Source organism: Drosophila yakuba, chromosome 2L, assembly GCF_016746365.2.
Source record: "Drosophila yakuba strain Tai18E2 chromosome 2L, Prin_Dyak_Tai18E2_2.1, whole genome shotgun sequence".
Lineage (NCBI taxonomy): Eukaryota > Metazoa > Arthropoda > Insecta > Diptera > Drosophilidae > Drosophila > Drosophila yakuba.
Genome location: NC_052527.2, coordinates 19221670 through 19245959, shown reverse-complemented (window position 1 = coordinate 19245959; position 24290 = coordinate 19221670). Strand labels below are relative to the sequence as shown.

The 24290-nt window shown below is 40.9% G+C and overlaps 1 protein-coding gene and 1 long non-coding RNA gene across 2 annotated transcripts in view; both read right to left on the bottom strand.

The window, feature by feature from the left end:
• The window catches only part of LOC6528936, a 29671-nt gene extending 5411 nt beyond the window's left edge, over positions 1 to 24260 (bottom strand). The window contains exons 1-2 of the mRNA XM_002089932.4: positions 23619 to 24260; positions 16752 to 17058 (exon numbers count right to left, since the gene is read on the bottom strand). Coding sequence (XP_002089968.1) covers positions 16752 to 17058; positions 23619 to 23710 — 399 coding nt within the window. The 5' untranslated portion in view covers positions 23711 to 24260. The remainder of the gene's footprint in view (positions 1 to 16751; positions 17059 to 23618) is intronic.
• Positions 15421 to 16745, bottom strand: LOC120320807. Its single transcript, XR_005560377.1, has 2 exons — positions 16466 to 16745; positions 15421 to 16312 (listed from the first exon to the last, which is right to left on the bottom strand). It is a non-coding gene; the product is annotated as an uncharacterized LOC120320807 (long non-coding RNA).
• Positions 24261 to 24290: the final 30 nt, after the last annotated feature.

The window sequence follows — 24290 nt, the reverse complement described above, 5'->3', positions numbered from 1 at the left end:
ATAGTCTTCGTTGGGTTTCTGAATTCGTTTCATATTCGTTCGTTCCGCGAAACGGAAACCAGACGTAGCGAAAAACATGTGGACCCAAGCTTTTCCTTCTGCTGCCTCTCCCACGTGCTCTCTCTCAAGCTTTCCAGTAATTCCCGGTTGGAAGGTACGCTCCCTCTCTTTTTGACAGCTGACTTCTATAAATGGCGCGTCTGTTTCTGGCGCTCTTCTTGTTCTTGCTTTCGACATGATGTTGTTTTTGCCAGCACACCCTACAACTTGCACTACAATTTCGTTGATTGAATAAAAGGAAATGCATAAAAATAGCAAATACGCCGCCGGCACGAGAGGGAATTCGTCATCAGCTGAGCTGGCACTCGAAATCGACCTACGCTTTCGTATTGGTGCATATCTGTGTGTGGGGTGTAGCGGTAAATAAACTAGGAATGAATAACAATATTTTCACATTGGTGTTATTTTATTAAAGCAAAAGTCGAAATAATTTATATGAAAAAGAAAACCTTTAAAATCATTAGATGTAAACACATACATACATAAGTAAAGATAAATAACTCTACAAAATTAATAGTTTTAAGTTGTCCAAGTATAATGTTCTTAATTTTGTTGAAATAGGCGAGAACGGGGATTACCCAAAAAACATCCGGAAAACGTAGAGCGGAGAGCGTAGAACAACCACCGAAAATGCACCAGCACCCCAATTTTCCAGCCTCTCCCTCGTTTTTGTTATATTTTTTTTTTGGCCTACGTGCGTGCACGCATGTTTTTTAAGCGCGGCGCTTTTCTCTTGGTAAATTGCGGTTAAAACGAAAAACAACCGAGGGAAATCAATTTACTTTTACTACTTTGGTGTTTGACCCGTCACAAAAACAAAGTTCAGTTGTGCCACTGAACGTAGAGATTTTATCTTCTTGATTATAAATATTTGTAAGCAATAAAACTAGATACTATTGATAACCGTTTATTTCACGGAATCGGAAATTCCTACGTCTTCCACAAACAAATGAAGTTTTATCTTTAGCAAACAGTAAAAAAAAACCGAAAAATGTTATTCTAGGTTTTTTTAATGTTGTGGTGCACAGAATAATGCCAACACTTTAAGTCAGGTTTGAAAATCACTTTTGTACCCATTTCTTTAATAAACTAACTCTTCCCCAATTGCTCCTGATATTATTGTTTATTCCCATTATCAGCCATATGCCGGTTGATTTTTTGTTTGCTTTATGTCCAACTGCGTCGCACGTCAGCGAAAAGAAACAATTAACGTAGCGTTCTCGCTTATCTTTAGACTCTTTACCTGCAGATGATGACAGGTGTGTGTGGGACGCAACGATAAAGAGAAGCGAAACAAAGCAAGTCAGCTGACATTAATTTTTGTGCAAATTTTTGGGTGTGCTCTAGGGCCATGCCAAAGTTGAAGACAGTAGAAATCGTGTGTTTTCAGTGCACGAAAAATAAAGCCTTACAAAAATGAATGCTAAGTTATGAAAAGAAAAATGATTAATTCTTATTGATACTGGTTTCTGTCTGTTTATTGCCTAAATATGTTAAGGATCGTTGTGATTTTATCTTAGTCCAAATCTAAAGTGATCTTTTTTCTGGAACTACAAATTTCGTATTTATTAGTAACGGAATCCTGCTAAAATTAGCATGCAAACATTTTTGGTCACAACGAAACCTGACACGAGTTGCAAGAGCCATAAAATCCGCTAGAGAATTTTTGTTTTTCTTTGTTGCAAAAATGTATGAGCGTGAAAATAGCCAAGAACAGCTGCGACGTCTACCGGCTTTACTCGAAATTACACATACACTTGCACTACAGAGATATAGAATGAGAGCTTATAGCTCCCATGCACACGCATACCCACACCCACAGAGCTTGGGGGTCTTTCTTCGGTTCACTCGGACTCGCTGCTTCTACGCCCACTCTCGCGCTCTCGTTCTCTCCCACTCCCACTCAGCTGCTTTTGCTGGGCGCCAAACATGTGTTTCCACATGTACACGCTACGTCAAAATACGAATTTTGGTTGGTAGTGTGGGGTCCCAGAAGAGAATATTGGGGTGACAACATCGCGTTTTTTGCGGTCAAATGAAATGCAACAAAATCGATGCTATTTTTAAACACCCATTCGAGCATTCCACCCTTTTATATTTTCGGTGAAAATTGTGGAGATTTGCCCCTTTGGGAATAAAAGCAATGCCGTCATTGAATAACACAAGCTAAAAACAGCTGTGTATCAATTGATACGCACACACACAACAATTTATCTGGTCTTTGATGTTTCTCTAATATATGAAGCATTTTAAGCAAATTTTTAAAGAGTTGAAGGCGGCTTCACAAATTAAATATGTATGAGCAGAAAAAAAAGCAATGTTTCCTTTTTACGTTAACCCAATTAAATTGAAACACGTGCGTTGGATGAGCTCACACAGCTATGTATGTATATACGTATGTGCTTTGTACCCAACCATATGTACATATATATACATATCTATGTAGTTACTCCAAGGCAAAAGTCATAAAAAACGGCTATTAAAGAAAGCCAAAGTAGCGTGGCAATTGCAAAAGTAACATCAGTAACGAACCCAGGGATACAGTAATGAACACTTTGCCAAATCTATCAAAAACGTTAAGAGGTTATAAAAGATAGAGATTGATATTTGATATTCTTCAGATATGAAGGATTCTCTAAACCTATTGAATATTTAATCCTTCAAATGCTAGGATAGCATTTAGCATTTAAAAGTTATTTCTACTCATGTTATTTTTCAAGGATCATTTAAAGGCGTCATTAGTATTACATTATAAAATCGAAATAAGCAATTCTTATCAACTTTTCTTTCTCACATCAGTTATTCACAACAAAACATCTCTTATCTGAGCTTTAATACCACCTCCCACTTATCCGATGGCTGTGCAACCTCAGAGACTTCGTCATCATTCAGCAATGTAAATTAAATTATATATTTTCACTGGCAGCGCCAGCTTGCTGTTCTTGCTATTTGGGTTAATTAAAACAGCTGTCTTGGGTAAACAACACAGCACGAGCGCCCGTTGATAAAAATAAATACAATGCCGCAGGCGGTGCCGTTTGCCTGCCGCGTTTACTTTATAGACGCGAAATTCGATCAGCTGATTTGTGTGTGAGGGTCAGCTGCCTCTCATTTGTATTATATGCACTTGTTGTATTATTTATGTATATTTCTTGGAATTTAACAACATTCTCTTTCTCCCTTTCTATTTCTCTAGGCATCTCTTTCGCTGCCTTAATTCAAAACTCTTTCAACAAACTTTCAGTCATTTTCGCGTGCTTGTGTGTCTCGCCTTTTTTATGTTAATTAAATGCTTTCATTGACCATGAGCCTTGTTGAGTCGGTAGCAACAAAAAAAAGGAAAACTATGAACCTTGTGGCATGTCGTGGTTTTACCCCATTGGCATTCTTTGGGTTAAGCGTTTTATTGACCTTTCGGGGAAATCAAATTCTTCCCTTTGTTAATGGTGCGTAAGTTTTGCTTCAAGTGCGAGTGATAATTGATCAAAAACAAAACAAAAGTCTAATATTTCGGCCGTATGCATTCTTCTTTTAATATAAATTTTGGTAAGCCCGAAACAGAGCCTATAAAATGTATAGATCAATGCTTTCTTTACTAGGTGTTTTTTTTATATATATTTTATAAGATATAATATCGATTTTTTTTTCTAGGCTATATTTCTTTGTGACCAGAGCTTGCGACGCAATTGGGAAAGCTGAGCTCTTGGGAACCGAGCTTTTCTGCCGGTCAGCGGCTCTAACCTTGTTTTCTCACTGTGTTTGTTGCTTTTGCTTGACCAGCTGAGTCGCGCTTACACGTGATTGCATTTGTGTGCGTGAAATTGCGCAGCAAAAATGCCGGTTGGCTTTTGTTTTTGTTTAGTTTTGATGATGTATCTCGCAATTTGTATTTTGAAATATTCATTATTTTGCGATTTCTCCAGCAATTTATCGAGATTTTGGAATGATTTTACAACTGTTTGCAGTCTCATTCTGGTATGGCAATTAAACATTTAATTGTTTGCATTTTAAAATACCTAAATTACAGTGCTAAGCCCCAACCCAAAAACTTTCGGATATGCAAGTAAATTTAGTTCGTAACACAAAATTTGTAGGCGATCTTTTGCATTCGCAACTTAGTGTTCAATAATAGAATAACTGTAAATTACGAGCAAGAATTCAAATACGCACATAGGCATACACTGACAGAAAAGCGGTCGGCATTGTAACGACGACAGTCAGCGATCTTGGCTCGGCCATTGATGAAAAAACACCGTTACGATGCAACAAAGTCATTAAATCCGGCGAGACGGCATTCCATAGAAAAAAATCGCCAGACGGAGAGGGAAAAAGCGAGACGGAGACAGACCAATGACCGACCGACTTTTTTGCAACTCACACACACCATCTACTGTCGTCATCTCCATCTCGCTCTGTCTGCCCACAAATTAATTGATCTATTGCACTATGTATGCTTTTTTGCTTAAGCTTTTGGCTAGGCTGTTTCTTTCGTCATTGCTTTCTCTTTGCGGATGCATTCTTCTGAGAAAGTCTTGAGTGAATTATATTTCCAATCGGTCCACCTCTAAAGTGCTTTTAGTGCTTTGACTTTGACAAACGCCAATTGGATAACTTTATTTAATTACATTTATTTGTGTTTACTTTATAAATAATTTGGCTAACGAGATCCGGATCTGATTCTTCTTAGTGTCTAGAGAAATTTGGCAAAGCGCGGTTTTTAATTAAATTTGCCCACTGAAGCATATAAATAATTCAAATTACAAACAGCGTTGCTTAATTAATTGAATTTTGTGGCTGCTGCTACATGGGAGTACTTTACACCTGATTTTCCATTTGCATTTGTGCGTGGCGTAATAGTGCAAGCATTTTTACTACGAAATGCAATTGAAAGTACAGACTACATACAGTAAATGGGGTTATACAACTCGTTATATATGTAGTATATAAGTTAACACAAGCCAACGAACTAGAACAGTTGGCTCAGTGTGCGAAATATAATATCAAAATGTAAAAGTGCTGACCCAGCATTGGGCCGGAAACCCGTGCGCAGCCGGCAAACACAGCATATTTGCGTGGCCGCTGCGAGTCTTTGTTAGCTTTAAGTTTCAGTTTGTTTTTGACATTAATAAAGAGCGGCTGCTCGTCAATCCTATTACTCCGACTGAACGTCGTAAAATATATTTGTTTTAATTACTCTGCCAGACCACAAGGCTGGCAGTTAAAAGAGGAAAGTTCCTCTCAACATAAAATCCGTGACTGCAGCGAGGATCCCCCCAGCCACACTTACGTTAATTGGCGCTCAACTAGTGGTAAAAACCACCACCCACCACCACCACCATCACCAACACCGCCCACACAGCTTCTAAATTTGCGGCAAAGCAAAAGACAGCGGCGCGGGAAAAGTGAAGGGAATTAGTGATAAAATAACACACACACCGAAAAAAATCATGTGAGTGGGAACCGATGCTAAACGCATTTTAAGTCTGTTAATATTTTTATGTACCACAAACCGCTGCACAGAAGCGTTTTTTTTAATAAAGCAATTGTTAATCAACGCCAATGTTACAGTAAAAAAAATTATTTTCAGCAGAAATTATTTTAAACAAAAAATTATTTCCAACAAAAGTTAATAAAAAGAAATTATTTTCAACAGAAATTATTTTGAACAAAAAATTATTTTCAACAGAAAATAATTTAAACAAAAAAATATATTTTCAGCAAAAATTATTATGAACAAAAACAAATTATTAATCCAGCAGATACACTAAAACGTGGTCTCATATCAGTGTGAATAAGAACAAAAATCATGTAATTATTTTTTACAACAGCGCATACGTTAGCTTTTCATTTTTTATTGTTGTTTTATGTTCCCATTCGATTCAAGCGTGACACTTGACGCTGTAGCCTTTGTCTTTATTTATTGTTTGTTTGTCTGTGGTCAACTGCTACCCACACAGGCAGTCTCTGCATGCCTAGGCGAATTAAAACGCTCATGCAGCCCGGGTTCTCACAATATAGGAATAAAAAACCATACTCCAGCGACTCAGAGTCCGACAGCGAAAATCTAGCTTCTTCTCTAAGACGTGTAACCGCGAATCCCCCCGAAATGTCGATAGATCCAGAACAACTCAAAGCTATAATACAGGCAATTGTGACCAACGCTTTAGCGGACGAGGCCGCCAAAAACCAACTCGTACAAAATGAACTGCGTCAGACAATTCAGGGACTGGCCAGCCAGTTGGCAGCAACACATGTCGCGCCCACCTCAGCTGTGGCCCCCGTAATTAAAGCCTACGAGCCCATAGACATAACTAATAATTCTCAATGTGGCGTGACTTTAGACGCCGTTAAATATTTGCCTGAATTCTCGGGGTCACAGGAATCATATGTTTCGTGGCGACAAGCGGCGATTGCTGCGTATCGCATATTTAAAAATTTCAACGGCACCTCTCGCCATTATGAGGCAGTGACAATTATTAGAAACAAAGTTAGGGGCGCGGCCGATAACGTTTTATCCTCGTTTGGCACTGTACTGAATTTCGATGCTATTATAAATCGGCTCGATTTCACTTACAGTGACAAGCGTCCAATGCATGTCATTGAACAGGACATGAGCACTTTAAGACAGGGACACAACATGACCCTGCTACAGTATTATGATGAGGTCGAGAAAAAACTCACCTTACTCACAAATAAAGCTCATATGTCTCACGAGCCATCGACGGCAAAAATATTGTGCGAAAAATTCCGAGAGGACGCCTTGCGTATTTTCATCTCGGGACTTAAACGCAGCCTCACTGATGTGCTTTTCGCGGCAAAGCCGAAAGACATGCCGTCAGCTCTGGCCTTAGCGCAAGAAGTGGAATCTAACCACGAGAGATATGTTTTTGCAGCCAGTTTTGCAAGAAGTCAAGAAGATAAAGATCGCAAACCTACTGCAAAAGCGCAGGGTCGTCAACTTGACAAGCACGACCACCATGACCCACAACCTAATAATACCAAAAACCCATATTTCAATAGGCAGCATAAGGCACAGGTTCACGCCGAACCGCAAAGTACCAAAAATTACAAGAACAACGGCACACCAGAACCTATGGAGGTCGATCCCTCATTTTCTAGAGTGCTGCAGCCGACCCAGGCAAACGCCTACCAGAACAGAAGACCAGCCACCTCTGAGCGCACAGGCGCCGTGAGGAAACAACAACAAATTAACTTCATTACGCGGAATACGGAAGAAAAGACAGGAGCGTATGCCGCCGCCGCCTCCAAAGCGGAATCAAAAATAGACGACGATGCCATCGCCGAGTATGATTCTGACTACGTCAATTTTTTAGGGGAAAATCCCTGTTACCCGTCATCAGACGAAGAGTAGCAGGGGTACCAATGAATTTCCTTTTAGACACCGGCGCGTCAAAAAATTTCATCCGACCTCGCAAAGAGCTAAAGGGTATCCGCCCGGTGGACTCTCCTTTCGAAATTCACTCAATTCACGGCACCACCACTGTTACAAAAAAATGCTTCGTCTCGATTTTTAATCTGAAAGCGACTTTTTTCATTTTACCAGATTTTACAACATTCGACGGGATAATCGGGGCCGATCTGTTAACACAGGCCGGCACATCACTTTGCCTCGCTTCCGCCCAGCTCAAATGGGGTAACGAAGTTGAGAAGATTTCATTCCATAAATGCACTGACGTCAACTTCACTAACGTGGAGTGCGCAGATGCACCACCTTTGGTGAAGAAGGCATTTCTGGGAATGATAAAGAGCCGAAAAAACGCCTTCGCAGATCCCAACGAGGCCCTGCCATATAACACATCGGTAGTGGCCACGATTAGGACGACTAGCGAAGAGCCCATTTACGCCAAATTATATCCATACCCCATGGGGGCAGCAGATTTCGTCAACAACGAAATCCAAGACCTGCTTAAAAATGGTATAATTCAAAGGTCGGTGTCTCCTTATAACAACCCAATATGGGTGGTTGATAAAAAAGGAACCGACGAGGCCGGCAATCAAAATAGACGATTAGTCATAGACTTTCGTAAGCTAAACGAAAGAACTATCCCAGACAAATACCCGATGCCAGATATCTCCATGATACTGGGCAACTTGGGCAAGGCCAAATTCTTTACGACATTGGACCTCAAGTCCGGGTATCACCAGATCGTCTTAGCGGAAAATGACCGCGAAAAAACTTCCTTCTCCGTAAGCGGAGGGAAGTACGAATTCAAGAGGCTTCCCTTTGGCTTGAGAAATGCTGCCAGCATCTTCCAGAGAGCCATTGATGACATTCTCAGAGAGCAAATCGGCAAGACTTGCTATGTCTACGTCGATGATGTAATAATCTTCTCAGAAAATGAGAATGCTCATGTCAAGCACGTGGATTGGGTTTTAAAAACCATAAGCGATGCAAATATGAGGGTCTCAGTAAAAAAGTCAAGTTTTTTTAAAAAAAGCGTAAACTTTCTTGGCTTTATAGTCACCAGTGATGGCACTACCACCGATCCAGAAAAGGTCAGGGCCATAAAAGAGTTCCCCGAACCAAAAACAATATTTGAGGTTAGATCATTCCTAGGTCTCGCGAGCTATTACAGATGCTTTATTAGGGACTTTGCAGCCATAGCAAGGCCTATTTCGGACATCTTAAAGGGCGAAAATGGAAGTGTAAGCAGACATAGATCGCGACACATCCAAGTACAATTCAATGAGGCGCAAAAAAATTCTTTCGAAAAACTGCGCAACATTTTGGCATCCGAAGATGTTATGCTCAGATACCCGGATTACAAGAAGCCATTCCATCTAACGACGGATGCTTCAGCCTACGGTATTGGAGCAGTGCTTTCACAAGAGAACCGTCCTATTACAATGATCTCGAGGACATTAAAGGATAGGGAAATAAACTACGCCACAAATGAAAGGGAATTATTAGCCATCGTTTGGGCGTTGGCCAAGCTGCGACACTATTTATATGCGGTGAAAGATATAACTATCTTCACTGACCATCAGCCATTGTCATTCTCGGTATCAGATTCTAACCCTAACGCGAAAATCAAAAGGTGGAAGGGTCGCATCGAGGAAACGGGTGCGAAGGTAGTCTATAAACCGGGAAAAGAAAATTTGGTTGCTGATGCCCTGTCTAGGCAGCAAATTAACGCCATAGAAGAACAGGATGCAGAATCATGCGTTGCGACCATTCACAGTGAGATTTCCCTCACTCACACCATAGAAACAACGGATAAGCCCCTAAATTGCTTCCAGAACCAACTAATTCTAGAAGAGGCCCGCTTTCCGCTAAAACGCTCTTTCGTTCTCTTTAAAAATAAGAAACGACATTCGATCAACTTCACCGACAAGAAGTCATTACTCGATGACCTTGCGGATGCAATAGTCCCCAAGGGCGTAAACGCCCTCCATTGCGATTTGCACACGCTAGCAACGGTGCAGGACGACTTAGTCCGGAGATTCCCGACTACAAAATTCTGGCACTGCAAAAACCGTGTTACAGACATTTTTGGGGTCGAAGAAAGAAGGGAAGTCATATTAGCAGAACACAATAGGGCCCACCGGTCGGCCCAAGAAAATGTGAAGCAGGTTCTCACAGAGTACTACTTCCCAAAAATGGCCAAACTGGCCAATGAAATTGTCCAAAACTGCAAAACGTGCGCGAAAGCTAAATATGATAGGCATCCGAAGAAACAAGAGATTGGCGAGTCACCGATTCCCTCTCATGTAGGAGAAATGCTACACATAGACATTTTCTCAACGGATAAAAAGTATTTCCTCACTTGCATCGACAAGTTTTCGAAATTCGCCGTCGTACAGCATGTGCCGTCAAGAACAATTGAGGATTTGAAACCAGCCTTATTGCAGGTCATGAATTTCTTCCCAAAGGCCAAAGTGATTTACTGCGACAACGAGCCATCGCTAAATTCGCACACGATCACGGCCATGCTAGACAACCATTTTGGCGTCAGCATCACGAATGCGCCACCCCTTCACAGTGTCTCAAACGGGCAAGTGGAACGTTTTCACAGCACTCTACTAGAGCTCGCCAGGTGCCTAAAAATCGACAAGGGCATAAGTGATACTGTGGAAATAATCTTGTTAGCCACTACCAGATATAACAAGTCAATCCATTCGGTCATCGATAAGAGGCCAGTCGACGCAATACAAGAATGCACGGACGACACACAAGAACGGATTGCTGACAAAATTAAGAATGCCCAAGACGCGCTAAGGTCTCGAGAGAATGCTTCTCGACAAAACAGAGTCTTCGAAGTGGGCGAAAAGGTTTTGGTCAAAACTAATAGAAGGCTCGGCAATAAACTCACTCCCTTGTGTGAGGAAAAAGCCATACAGGCAGACCTGGGGACCACGGTCCTCATTGAAGGGAGGGTGGTCCACAAGGACAACTTAAAATGACTCTCTCGCTTAATTTTAAATTTTTTATTATTACTACCTATCATCAGCCGTTTGGCAAACTTCCATTTAGTAGACATTAAGTCCGTTGCCAAAGGCACGATGTTTTAGTTTATTATAAAATTAATTGGTGATGGGATAAACCTCAGCGAACAAGAAAAAGCGACTAAAAGAATACATTTCCACAGGTGCAGAATTTTCATCCTCCTTTCACTGTCATTGGTGTCAGCGCACATCACTAACTATTCACAAGCAAGGTATATCCCCATCATAGATGGAGAGATCCTGGTGTGGGAGGAGCTCGCGTATGTGACCCACTCGGCAAATCTTTCGGAATACATGCGCGTAATAGAAGAAACAAGCAGCATGAACGAGATGTTTCCACAGTCTCATATGAGGAAATTGCTAGAAGTGGATACCTCGCACCTTCGGGACACGCTGGATTCGTTAAAAGTCCACCACAGAATCGCAAGGAGTTTAGATTTTCTGGGCTCAATGCTAAAGGTAGTAGCGGGGACGCCGGATGCCGGCGATCTAGAAAGAATAAGATTCACAGAGTGGCAGTTGACACAGTCAAACAATAGGCAAATCAAAATTAATACTAGAATACAAAGTCGAATCAACCAATTAACAACAACTGTAAATCAAATCTTGCAAACACATAAAAATACACAAATTGACACCGGCCATTTATATGAGACACTGCTGGCTAGGAATAGAATACTAATGATGGAGTTACAGAATTTAATGTTGGCTGTAACACTGGCGAAAAACAATATTGTCAGTCCAAATATCCTAGATCATGCAGACTTAAAATCAGTTTGGTTGAAAGAACCCACAGATACCCCCATAGGGGATCTTATGTCCGCATCGTCTGTAAAAATACTACAATCCTCTAACATGATACACTTTATTATCAAATTTCCCAAAATAAAATTGTCTTGTAAGAAGGTCACTATTTTCCCAGTAGCTTGCAAAGGAGTTATGCTGCGGATAACCGACAACATGGTAGCAAAGTGTGGAGAAGAAGTCCATAAAATCAAAAACTGCACCCCAACACCGGGGGCTACCTTTTGCCAACTATCAACGGAAAGCTCATGCGCCAGGGAACTACACACAGGCGTCATAGCGCATTGCGAGTCGCAACCAAGCGACCTACACCCGCTTACCCGCGTGGACGAGGGAATCATCATCATCAATGACCGGCCAGCCAGGGTCACGGTGGACAACGGAACAGAAGTCTACCTACGTGGCACTCATCTCATCACCTTCAATGATCGCGTCGTGATAAATGACACCACCTTTATAAATCACGACAAGGCCCAAATACGAGCTCCAGGGGTAGCGAGTTCCCCATCATTGAATATCACCGCCAACAGAGATATTCTGAGTCTCCCCTATCTTCACCAGCTGAGTGAACGTAACTTGGAGTTCATCAAAGAGTTCGGGAGAGAAATTGATACTAATCATTCACATCGCATAATATTTATCGCAGCAGCGATTTGTTGTGCATTGATTTGCATTGGTATCACCTGTCTACGGTTCCTCGGAGCGCGGAGATCTGCAATCCAATTAAACGGGATGATCGCCGAATTAGGACCAGCCGAGGACGGCCGTAATCTTGAAGGGGGAGTAGTTAACACAAGCCAACGAACTAGAACAGTTGGCTCAGTGTGCGAAATATAATATCAAAATGTAAAAGTGCTGACCCAGCATTGGGCCGGAAACCCGTGCGCAGCCGGCAAACACAGCATATTTGCGTGGCCGCTGCGAGTCTTTGTTAGCTTTAAGTTTCAGTTTGTTTTTGACATTAATAAAGAGCGGCTGCTCGTCAATCCTATTACTCCGACTGAACGTCGTAAAATATATTTGTTTTAATTACTCTGCCAGACCACAAGGCTGGCAGTTAAAAGAGGAAAGTTCCTCTCAACATAAAATCCGTGACTGCAGCGAGGATCCCCCCAGCCACACTTACGTTAATTTATATGTTCTTCATCTACCTTATACATATGTACTTGTTTTTTAGCAAACTGGGTGTTGGCGTGGCCCAGAAGTCGTCGCATCAAAATCTACAGCTGCAATCCCGCTTTTCGCTTCCATCTGCAAAAGGTTGCGAGATGCCAATGGCCTAGTGCAGTGCAAAAACACCACCACCACACGACCTCCACCCACCGCCCCGGTGCCACGCCCCTGGGTCTAGAAAATACAAGGGCCCAAAGGAAAAACGGATTTTGCCGGGCCAACAGGGCCAGTGCGCAACTGCCAAACTGAAGTCCATTTTCATATGGTGGGGGTTATTTTTGGGTGGTTCTACCACCGACTGTTCCATTCCGAATCGTCATCGGCTGTGAAACAGCTGCCTACCAGGCGCCAGACAGACGCCAACAGCTCTGGAAATGAAATGGCAATGAAACACTCTTGGGAATCATAAACCTCCCGGAAAAATTAACCCACCCCACAATCCCCAACACACACACCCACACACATGCAAAATTTTCCACAGCTGAGCGAGTGGTGTGGGCTCCCATCAGCAGAAGGCGAACCAAATAAATGTTGACGCTATCGTCCTATCCCATCTTCCTATCCTTTATCCCCACTGCTTTTATACTATCAGCGACCTGAGAGTTTCCCAACTTTTTTCGGGGGTAATTTTTGTGTTTGGCGCGCGCTTTTCTTCGTCGGCCATTGGAAAAGGAATCGATATTATATTGAATATAGAAAATTTTACAGTCTTCTCTCTGCTCACTGCCTGGGCAAGGTGTGTACTGTGTACAGTGAACCACCCCACCCACCGTAATGTAGGTTAGTTCAGCTGGAGCGCGACTAAATTTTCACACGGTGCGAAGTATTAAAAGTGAACGTTCCTAAAATAAACAAGAGAGAACGCTATAGTCGAGTTCCCCGACTATCTGATACCCGTTACTCAGCTAGTGGAAGGGAGAAGGAGAGTCTTAAACACAGTTTTTGGCGGTTTGTAGGCGTTATAGTGGGAAGTTTTTTGGCAAATCGATAGAATTTTACAAGACTAATAAAAAAATGAAAACAAATCAAAACATTTTTCAAAAGTGTGGGAGTAGGAGCTTTGGGCGGTTTGTGGGCGTTAGAGTGGGCGTGGCAAAAAGTTTTTTGGCAAATCGATAGAAATTTACAAGACCAATACAAAAATGAAAAAATTTCAAAACATTTTTCAAAAGTGTGGGCGTGGCAGTTTTGGGCGGTTTGTGGGCGTTAGAGTGGGCGTGGCAACATGAATCGACAAACTTGCGCTGCGTCTATGTCTCTGGAGTCTGTATGCTTAATCTCAACTTTCTAGCTTTTGTAGTTCCTGAGATCACAGCGTTCATACGGACGGACAGACAGACGGACATGGTCATATCGACTCGGCTATTGGTCCTGATCAAGAATATATATACTTTATATGGTCGGAAACCCTTCCTTCTGCCACATACATACTTTTCAACGAATCTAGTATACCCTTTTACTCTACGAGTAACGGGTATAAAAATCTTGATTTCCTATTCATTTCTCAGTAGAAAATCAAAACTAAGGCTATAATAAAGCAAATGCAAAGAACAGCTCATTATTCGGCATGGTGCTTGCATTAGTAAATTAAAAAAAATTCCTATAACTTTTTTAAGAAACTATGCCTTTTCTCTTAGTGTAATTCGAATAGTCACAAAAACAACAATGGGGGCAACTGTACGCAATTGCACATTTGCACTTCAGCGCCACCTATCGAGCAAGTTCATTGACCTGCCAAATAGTGGGCGAGATGAGTGTGAAGTGACGAGTGCAAAAGAGAGGAGAGCGCAAGTAAATCACAGACTTGCACACACATTTCCATTTCTCAGCCTGTTTTTGCCACCCACCCTAGGGCGTGGCTGTATACAAATATATATATTTATATGTGTATGTGCAATGGGGTTTGTATATGTCTATGCCATCCACCGTTATGTGCGTGTGCCTAACTGTGAATGGTTTCAGTCGACGCAGCTTTCTGTCAGCCAACCTCGGACTGCATTGCAATTTTATTTCGCACTTTTGTCAGTCGCATATGTATGTACTCTGCATGTGTGCCCGTGTGTCAGAGCAATGATGTGATGTACATATGTATGCAAGTATGTTTGCATGTTATGTTGTGTACGTAAGGTCTGCTTGCCCTAGCCTTTCTTCTTAGTCAACCAACTAAGTTATCTACTTTCTAAGAGTGTTCAACCTGTGTCATCTATTAAATTACATGTATAAGCATCACCCAAACCGTCATGTTAATACAAAATATGAGCTATACAGGACTTTGTCAAAAAAAAAATTGATCGTGAATTCGCACAGCAATAAATAATAAATTATAATATTCTATTCGAATCGAAACCCAACCACTTCTAAATTCTAAGTAGTTACTCTTCTTTTAAAGTATTTCCAATCATTTCAAAATTTTAAATTTTAACAATGCAAGCATTTTAAGAACATTTTTGTTTGTATATATGTATATTAGTAGAATTGAATCTGTTATATGGCCGGCACTTAGCCGACACTATCAGAGCTTAACCGAAAGGGTTTATATAGCGGGTGTAAACTTGGTCAAGCTGTCGGAGGTTCCTCTTTCGCTATGTACTCTCTCCCTCAAAAGACCTAGTGCATAGCCCCATCTCTTTTACTGGGCATAGGCCCTACTCTTTCACGCGTATTTACTACAATGTTTACTATGTGTGACTGGCGTGGTGGTACCATTTGTAATCGTCGACGTTGACGATGTGCATTAAAAAAATCCATAAACTACTTCCACTAGTCTTACCCCTTTCCCCACTTTCTCTGTCGCTCCTTCCCTGTCTACGCCCATTATGTCATTCATCAGACTACGTCGTTGTTGTTTATGCCCCTTCGTTTTTGCATTTGGTAGTATTTTTAATATTTACGCGCTTTTCATCCTGTTTGCATTTCTTTCGTTTTGCTGTTGGTTTCTTCCATGCTTGTTTATGCTGAGTCTTGTTGCATCGCCTTTCTTTTTATGGGCCAAATGCTGATTTATGGGGCTTTGCAGTTTCATTTGGCACTTTTCAATTTGCAATAAATAAGGCTACAGAATTCCTCAAAACAGGGAAATTAATGATTTTGTTTAGTATTTTTAAAGTATCAGTGTTCTTAAGTAAAGTTTAATATCATTTTTGGGATTTTTATTTTACTTCTGAAATATACATAAATTATTTTGTAGCTTAGTCATTGTGATGTGATTTGTACTTTCAACAGTCTCTTTTGTTTCTAGCCACAGACAACACATTATTTAACAGTAAAATAACTGTCGTGTTCTTTTTTAACTCTGGCCATTTCTATGCTACGCAAAATGCTCGTAAGACTGGCTAATATCCTTTCTCACTAACAAGGCCGTTCGTTCTACCGGCCTTTTACGAATCACGCGTCACAACAAATCGATGTCGTCTCAAGGTGAAAATCCTATAAATTTGAGAACATGTGTATGCCAACATAGGAAAAAGAAAAACTGAGCAAAATATACATACATATATGCGGCGGCGTAAAAAGAAAAAGCGAAACGCGTCCAACGACAAACAGTCAAGACGACGACGCCAACACGGTTGCCCTGACGACTAAATGTCGAAAAGGGACCTTCAAAGCTTTAGTCCCCATTTTATACGCCCCCATAAACCCATTTCCATGTCCATTCACGTTTTATTCCATAGCTGGAAGCCTTTTTTTTCGCCTGGAGACGTCGGCAATTTGTCAACATGTGTTTGTGAATGGCCCTGTAATTGAGGTCCAGTTCAAAACGATGCGGGTTGGGGCTTTGGTTAAATGTAATTGGAGTTGCGTGTCACGGCTTAAACGAAGAAACCAGAAAAAACTATAAGGTACAGGTGAGATGGAGAAGGCCGATGCATCTCTGCCCAAAAATGGTGTTGAGATCGAGATGAAGGTAATGGGCTTGATTTCCGAGCAATCGAGAAACCACGTCAACCAATCGAGAACTGACCTTTGGTAATAATTTTCGCCTTTTAGCCCTGCGGCCACTTGTAATGAAATGACATCGGGCTTATCATGATTAATAACCAGCATACAATAACCAATCTTATTCTCTCTTTGGTCAATTATTAATAAACACGCTTTTTCACTGGCACCAGAGAATTGCTATTTTGCAATTACTATTTTTCAGGCGACTTACAAACTTCTTTCTATGCGAATTTATCCTTTAAATAAAAAAGTGTATACTACGAAACCGGAGCCCAATGCTTGTCAAACTGGAATGGATAGTAACTTACCTTGCTCAACTTCTCGCCTTCGTGTCTCGGAAGCAGGGATCGCAGACTCTGGAATCCGGCATTGATGCTCTGCATGCGTCTGCGCTCGTTGCTGTTGGCGATTTCCCGGCGCATCCGCTTCTCGCTGTCCACAAGGGGCTTTCCCGAACCGTCTCCATCGCTCAAGGCCCCACCACCGCCTCCTCCTCCGCCCTTGGAGGTATTCGTGCCGCTCATGCTCGACTGACGTCGTTGAGAACCCTGATGGGCTGACTCGCTGGCGTACTCGATGTGGTAGTTCTCACCCCCTGAATCCTCTAGTTGCAATCTAGAAAATGATAAAATGGGTTAACAGTGAGTCATGTGGCTGTTTACTGAATAAAGATTGCTTTAAATATTGGTGAACACTCATATCCTCCTCCTCGGAGATAAATCAAAACCTACTTATTCTTTGCAGTACTTATTTTCAAATGCTCTCCTCTTCAAAATTACTTTACTTTAAGTTAACACTCAGCAGGTGGCTAGTTGCTTCTAGAATACAATCAGACCTAGGGACCAATTTAATCAAATGTTGTAAACATTCTTTAAGGGGATATCTAACATTAAAACTGTCCGTGCATAAAACCAATTAATTTTTACATTATACATTGCACACAAAACACTCACGCAAAGTCAGTTTGCCGCTCACAAAAGCGCTGAAAAATTCATTCATTCATAAATTTACAATTCCATTCAGTTCAATTTTAGTTTAAGCCGCCGACGCTGCACAACATTCACAACAACAGAGAGCCAACAAATACACTCACACAGTCACTAGTCTGTTGTCACGTTAGCATCAGCATCGTAGCAGAGGAAACGTTGGGGATACTGTGGTTCAATAACACCCTAACTTCTTAATCAATATTTGCATTGATATAAATATATTACAAATAAACTTGCTATTGCAAAAAATAGAATCCATTATTTAGGCTTCGAAAATGAATTTATATTACAAAATATAAATATAAATCTGTTGCCTTAATTGCATTTCTATGCCCAGACTGCCAGACATTTTTCAGTTAGTATATGCTACTAAATATTTTCATTAACATGGAAAGGGATATTTGTAGATTTGTTAAAACGATACGCCACATAGACTTCATTGCAGGGTATTGACTACACATGTAACAGAGCGGGAGGGAGTCAGCCAAAGAAAGAGAGCGGTTAGCACAGCTGTCAATAGTATGAGCATTGTACTTTTTGTTATTGTTGCCACTATCGCCGCCGGTCGTCGTGATTGTTGTTTTCTGCTTTCTGTTTTGTCGGTTCGATTTGGTTTGCTTCGGTTTGCTTTAGACCTCCGTTTCGTGTTATTTCGCAGCTCTTCTCCGCCTTCTGCTTGCTCTTTTCTTCTTGCCGGGCTTCGCGCTATGCTGCAGCATAGCGTAGTTTCAAAGACGCGAGATCCCAAGAATTCATAACCGGTTTTACCCTACGAAAATGAGCAAACACGTTTTCCACAGTCCACGGAGTTTGGCTGCTCGTGGCAGGCTAATGAAAACAATTTTCACAATGGAATGCTCACCGAGGAAGAACAACAAAATCACAGGTACACGAAGCGGGGGGTGGTGTGTAAAAGTTGCAACACCACATTCCATGGGGAAACAACAGAAGAACAACGCTCTTCCAAGACGATGCTGGAAATACAGTCTCTCCTCTGTAACTCGAACAATCCCTTAAATTTTTCTTTTTAAACCTATTTCGGATTTTTAGGTTTAAGTACTTGACTAAATGTCTAAATTAGAAGGTGTACAATTTTTGGACAAATCATATCGCGTAAAAACTAATTTCAATTGCCTAAAAATGTATAGTAAGCCATCATTATAAAATTGCTATAGGAAACCGATTAGTTTAAGTTTTAAACATATCAAATTCCTAGTTCTAGCGGCATTCGAAACACTTTATCTAAACCGGATCGCAAGAAGCGTTAGATACAGAAGCCAGACTGTATTAGAGACATGGTCTCGCTGGCTGTGTTTATTTTTAGCAACATCATCCAAAGGTCGTTCTTCTCCGGCAACATTTTTGCGGCAAGTGCGCCAAAGAGAAGACATGGGCGGAGCAATCGAAAGAGGGGAGCGGTGGATGCCTTCAAAGTTGGTCAACGGCAGCAACAGCGTCAGGCGGATGTGGATATTGTGGCAGCCAGAAAAGCAGAGATGCAGAAAGGCTACAAAGACTGCGAAGCTACTGCTTCTGCTGCAAAAGGCCAAAGGAATGTGGTTCGGATCTGGAATCTGGGCAATTGGCTGCCGTTTGCCATCTCGTTTGTTTTTGTTTGCACAACAAAGGCCGAAAAAACGCTGAATGAAAACCGCGCGGGGAATGATGTTGCATGCTGCATATGGTGGCAACATCTGTTGTTGTTTTTTATGATACATATATATTTTGGGCACTTTATGAGAGCGGGACCAAATATTGCACCAATGCACATAAAGGGGGGAAAATGCGTTAATTAAAGAAAAGTTTTAGACAGACAAAAGATTTCCATTTCTATGTTGAGCCCTGCTTTTAAATAAGTAAATATATGGCATGAATGACTAAACTATTAGAAAAATTCTGTAAAATTTTTGTATATATAATTCAGAGATTTCTTTGCAATACAATACAATACAAATTCAGGTGCGTAAGTGTAGAACCTGTGGTTTCCTATGTGCCCGTAAATCGGATCTAAATATGAACTCTTTCTTGTAACATTCCCCACTTTAGCACTTGTAACAGCTGTTTGCGTCTGAAAAGCTGCTTTTTTAAATATGCAACTGAGGATAATGTGGCCGTTCCATCTGCAATTACGCACCTTCGAGGTTCAAACAAATGGGTAAATATAAAAATAATAACAACATATGATAGTGCACAGCTGACGGCGCTGCAGCAGCGCTGCTTTTAGTCTGGGTTCAATGTAGTTCATTGGCCACTTTTCGCCAGCAAGTACATAGAGAGAAAAGCACAGAGATACGAACGATAAACAGACAGAGAGACAAAAGCCGAAGTCACGAGTGCTGACTGCCACCTAGCCACTCATCGCCACCCACTCCTACCCCCTACCCACTACCCTGCCCCACCTCCTATTCAGCTGCTGTTGTTGCACTTTGCACATAAATTGTACATACGTTTATTGGGTCACTGCTTACGTCATCATTTCACTGGAATTTCGTTGTATTGATGCAGTTGCAGCAGGTGAGGATATCGGATGTAGGAAAGAGAATCGGATGCAAAAGGAAAAGCATAGAGTCGGGCTCGGGAAAAAAGGGAAATTTCCTTTTATTACAGGGGATATATAACTAATATATAATGGCAAATATCTGTTAGTCAGAAAGATCCAGAAGCGCTAACAAAAATCGAGTGGAGATGACTAGAAGGATCTAGGCAATCAGCTGAAAACATTGAAATAAAATTAAACGTATCAATATGTGTTATTGCATTGTATTATTTAATCAGCTAAAGCTTTCCATTTAATATTTTTTTCAGGGAGAAATAAAGCGGGAAATCCCGCATTAAAACTTATCGTTGGTGAAAACCGGGGCAGCCTTACGAAACTGACTGTGAGTGCGAGGCAAAAATGAAATGAAACGCAATAAGGTTCGCGCTGCTTGCGTAATTTGTGCAACAATGTACAGGCGCATAAACTAATGAACAAATAAAATTCGCATTTCTTCTTCCCCGCCCGGTACTCTTTTTACAGTTGCGTCTGCCAATTGGCGCCGCATTTCCCATAAAAATATAAACAAACGAACGCAAAAATACAAATAGAAGTATAAAGTAGCCAAATACGGAAAATCACAAAGCTTAACGTCGAAAAGAAATTCTACACCAGCAGTTTGTTTTCTAATGAAATCCAGAGAAATTGCTGATACCATAGGAAACTGTGTTTACACTGAGGCGGTAATTTAAGATCTTGTAGAAAGATGATATAAACAAGTAGAACTGGAGATAAATAGAGACTAGTAACATTTTTTAAGCTTCTGTTATTCTTAAGTGCTGAGCCAATCCAAAAGCTTTTTATGAATTTTACTGGTTACTTCACATTTTAAAGAATAGGTATCTTTGCTTTGTTGTAATGGTATAATAGTAGTTTTTTTCCTCACTCCCTTTCCTTCCTCTCTTTGCCATGCCCCAAAAACTGATGTACACAAAAATCATGTGTTTTTCATAAACAAGCCGTAGCGCTCGTTCTCCTCGCACACACCCTATTTGCCCTCTCTTTCGCTCGCAGGTTGCCAATAAATGCCGCATGGGAAAAAGAAAAAAATAGGGGCTGTGGAAACGAAACGAAAACAAACGAAACGTTTTGGCATACGAAACGAAACACACAGAGCCATCGCCCAAAAATTTGCGCATCAGATTTAAAGCATTGTGTTGGTATTAGTTTCCATTTCATTTCGGTTTTTTTCGCAAATTTGCAGTGGGTTTAGCTTTTGTGTATATGTTTTTTCAATGAAACGTGTGTGGTAGTAAAAAATGTGTGTGTGGCGGCATCTGTACTTTTGCGCGCTCTTTCTCTCCCATTCTCGCGCTCAACAAGCTTTTGGCTTTGAGTGCAACTCAAATGGGCCTCTTATTTTCTCCCGCTGCTTATGTACTTGGATCAACTGGGGAGCGGCTCTTATAAAACTGCAGTGAGAACGAGACGGAAAAGAAAGAGTTGAGGACCCTCTGTTTCACTCTGTCACTCTCTGCTCCTCTTTTCCAGTCAAGTGGGGTAAAAACGGAAATGACGCCACACAGACAGAACAGCACTAAAAACAATAACAGCCGCAACACATGGCTTTCGTAGTATTCGCAAATGTGCAACGGATGGAATCGAGAGAGAGAGAGAGAGAAACATAGAAGGCGAGGTGAGTGGAGACTTTTAGCCAAGGCACGCTCTTTTATTTTAGCACCAACAACAAACGGACAGCAGCTGCTAAAACGCAGTTGTTATACCGCCCACACTGGTGGCAAAAATAACAGTGCCAAATTTTATTAACAGATATCTATGGCTCCAATTACTTGGTCTTAGTGAAATGTATTCTTGGAGTTTTGTGATGATTTATTTCTATTGGTATTTTTTGTATTAATATAATTCCCATTTATGCGTTTACGAAGTGCTAATACTAATAAAACTCATTTTGGTGCCAACTTTTTAGCAATACAAAATAAATCCATAAAACGCAGACAGTAGTACGAGTTTTAATGAAGCAGCAAAAACATGTGGCATTTTGCCGAGTTAAATATATTTATTTACCAGGTATACACGCAAACTGAAACAAAAGCCTTGAAAAGGCAGCTGAAAGGCATTAGTATATATGCAATCACAAACATTCATATATATTTCCGATTCTTTTAGGCGTTGGGCAAAAACATATGATCCCGCGATAAGAAAAGGCGCTGCTTGTGACGCGTGAAAAGCGAAAAGCGCTACCATATGATTTTGATAAGCAGGCAAAGAAAATAGCAACTTTCGCAGCGAAAACATGGGAAATATTCGCGAAAGAATCGAGGGAAAGGTAAAAAGAAAAATTAAGAATTAAGATTGTGCTTTTCTAAGCTTCTTTTCCACATTTTTTGGTACACTCATTTTTTGTGGGTACACAGAAAAAAAAAACTGATTAAATTTAATGGAATATAGACTAAACGTATTTTATAAACCTGTGTTGTGACATTTGATTCGAATAGATGGTTAAGTTATCAAATTGATCTTCAAAACGTATTAATTTAGCTAGGTGTGTAAAGCAAAGACAGGCAAGGGAAGAGGAGAAGCATGTAAATAAAGCCGAAGCAAATCCATCTGATGATACGAATTTACCGGTACAGCTGATTTCATTTTAACTATAAACGCGAAAGAAGAAATAAAAATGTTGATTAGGCAACGCACGATAAGCGAGAAAGAGAGAGAGAGTGCGGGTGCGCAGCTGTTTTCTACCTCCGTTAATTTTAACATGTGAGCTAGCGCAAACTGGCAGCTGAGCGCGAGAGCTTCGGGATAGGAAGAGAGAAGAGAAAAGAAGCGAAGAGAACAAAACGCGATCGACACAGAAAATAGCAAAAGCAGCTGTAACAAATTAGACCAAATATTTTGGGACAAGCAAAAGGGGTAAAATAAAAACAAAAGATTATTTTAAGAGAATCGTTAGATCTTTAAAAATTATTTGAATATAGTATTATATTGATTAAAAAAGTTATGTATGTACGTACGTATCATATATGCATACGTATTAAAGGTACAAATATTTTTGAAAACAAAAATATATATAAAAAACGTGTAGAAATACATTAAAGAATTTAATTTTTTTTTCGATTTTACTACTCTTTACATATGCAGTTAAAGCGAATGAAAGATCATCGTTTCTAACAGCTGTACCCTTGACTCATGTTTCTGCCATCACTGTTGCCCGTCTGCCGACACTGCTGACAAATTGACAAAACAGCCGTTTTACAATATGGACGACGAAAGGCAGAGCGTGAAAACAGCAACAACACACCCACGGTACAAGAGCGGAGGGAAAAAAGAGCGGAAGGAGAGAAGGGGCACAGACACGAACGACGAGAGAAAAAGAAGCGTCACATTTATTCCAGCAACAAGAAAACAGCATGGAAGTGGAAATGGAATGGAATGCGCCGCACGCTAGCTTGCATGTGTGTGTTTGAGAGATGTGGTGGTGTTTTTGTGCCGTATTTGTTTTGTCGGCAAAACGGCGGCAAAAAGCAAACGAGAGAGTTAGAGAGAGCGAGAGGAAGGAAGAAAGGGGAGCGTACTAGCAAAGTAGTAAAAATAATCAATAATTTGCGTGATAAAAATGCAAGCCAAGCTGTTGACTTGCGTTCTTTTTCTTTGAAACAAAAGAATTTTAGATTTAAACGTAAACTTACTGCAATTCCTCATCCAATTCCTCGGCGCTGTTGTATTCGGCGTGCTCTAGAATAACTTCCTCCGTTTTGATGGCAACCGGTACGGCGGACATGTTTAATCGTGTTTGTGTGTTTGCTTATTATCGTGGCCAAAATGTCTGTGCCACGTGGTTTTTGTTGTTGCGCTGCTCTGCTGCTGCTTGACGGCTACATAAACATTTGCAATTTATTTATAGCCTTTAACTTTATTGTATTTCGAACACACACATGTGTCAGCTGGTCTCAGCTGCTTTTTGTATTTAGCGGCAAATTGTTTGCCAGTCTCACTCACACTCGCACACACTAGCACTACAAACAAGAGAGAGAGAGACACAACGACAGATAGGGATGGAGAGCGACTCTTAGCGCGTCCAAAAGTTCTTCAATTCACTATTCTGCCCTCTTTGATTTCTTCGCTCTTTGCGAGCATGAGATTTGTATATTCAAATTCGCAGCTGTTTTTGTTTTAAATTGCCACCGCACTGGCACCAACACACGCGCGCTAGTAGATTTCTGTAGACAGGCGTATTGGCTGCACTGTACGATTTTTTCGATCGGGAGATGCGATTTCCGTCCGGTCCGTTGCGTGCGTTCGATTCGGCGATAAACTGCAGAGTGACCGTAGGCTGCAAAGGACAAAAACCGCAGATAGAA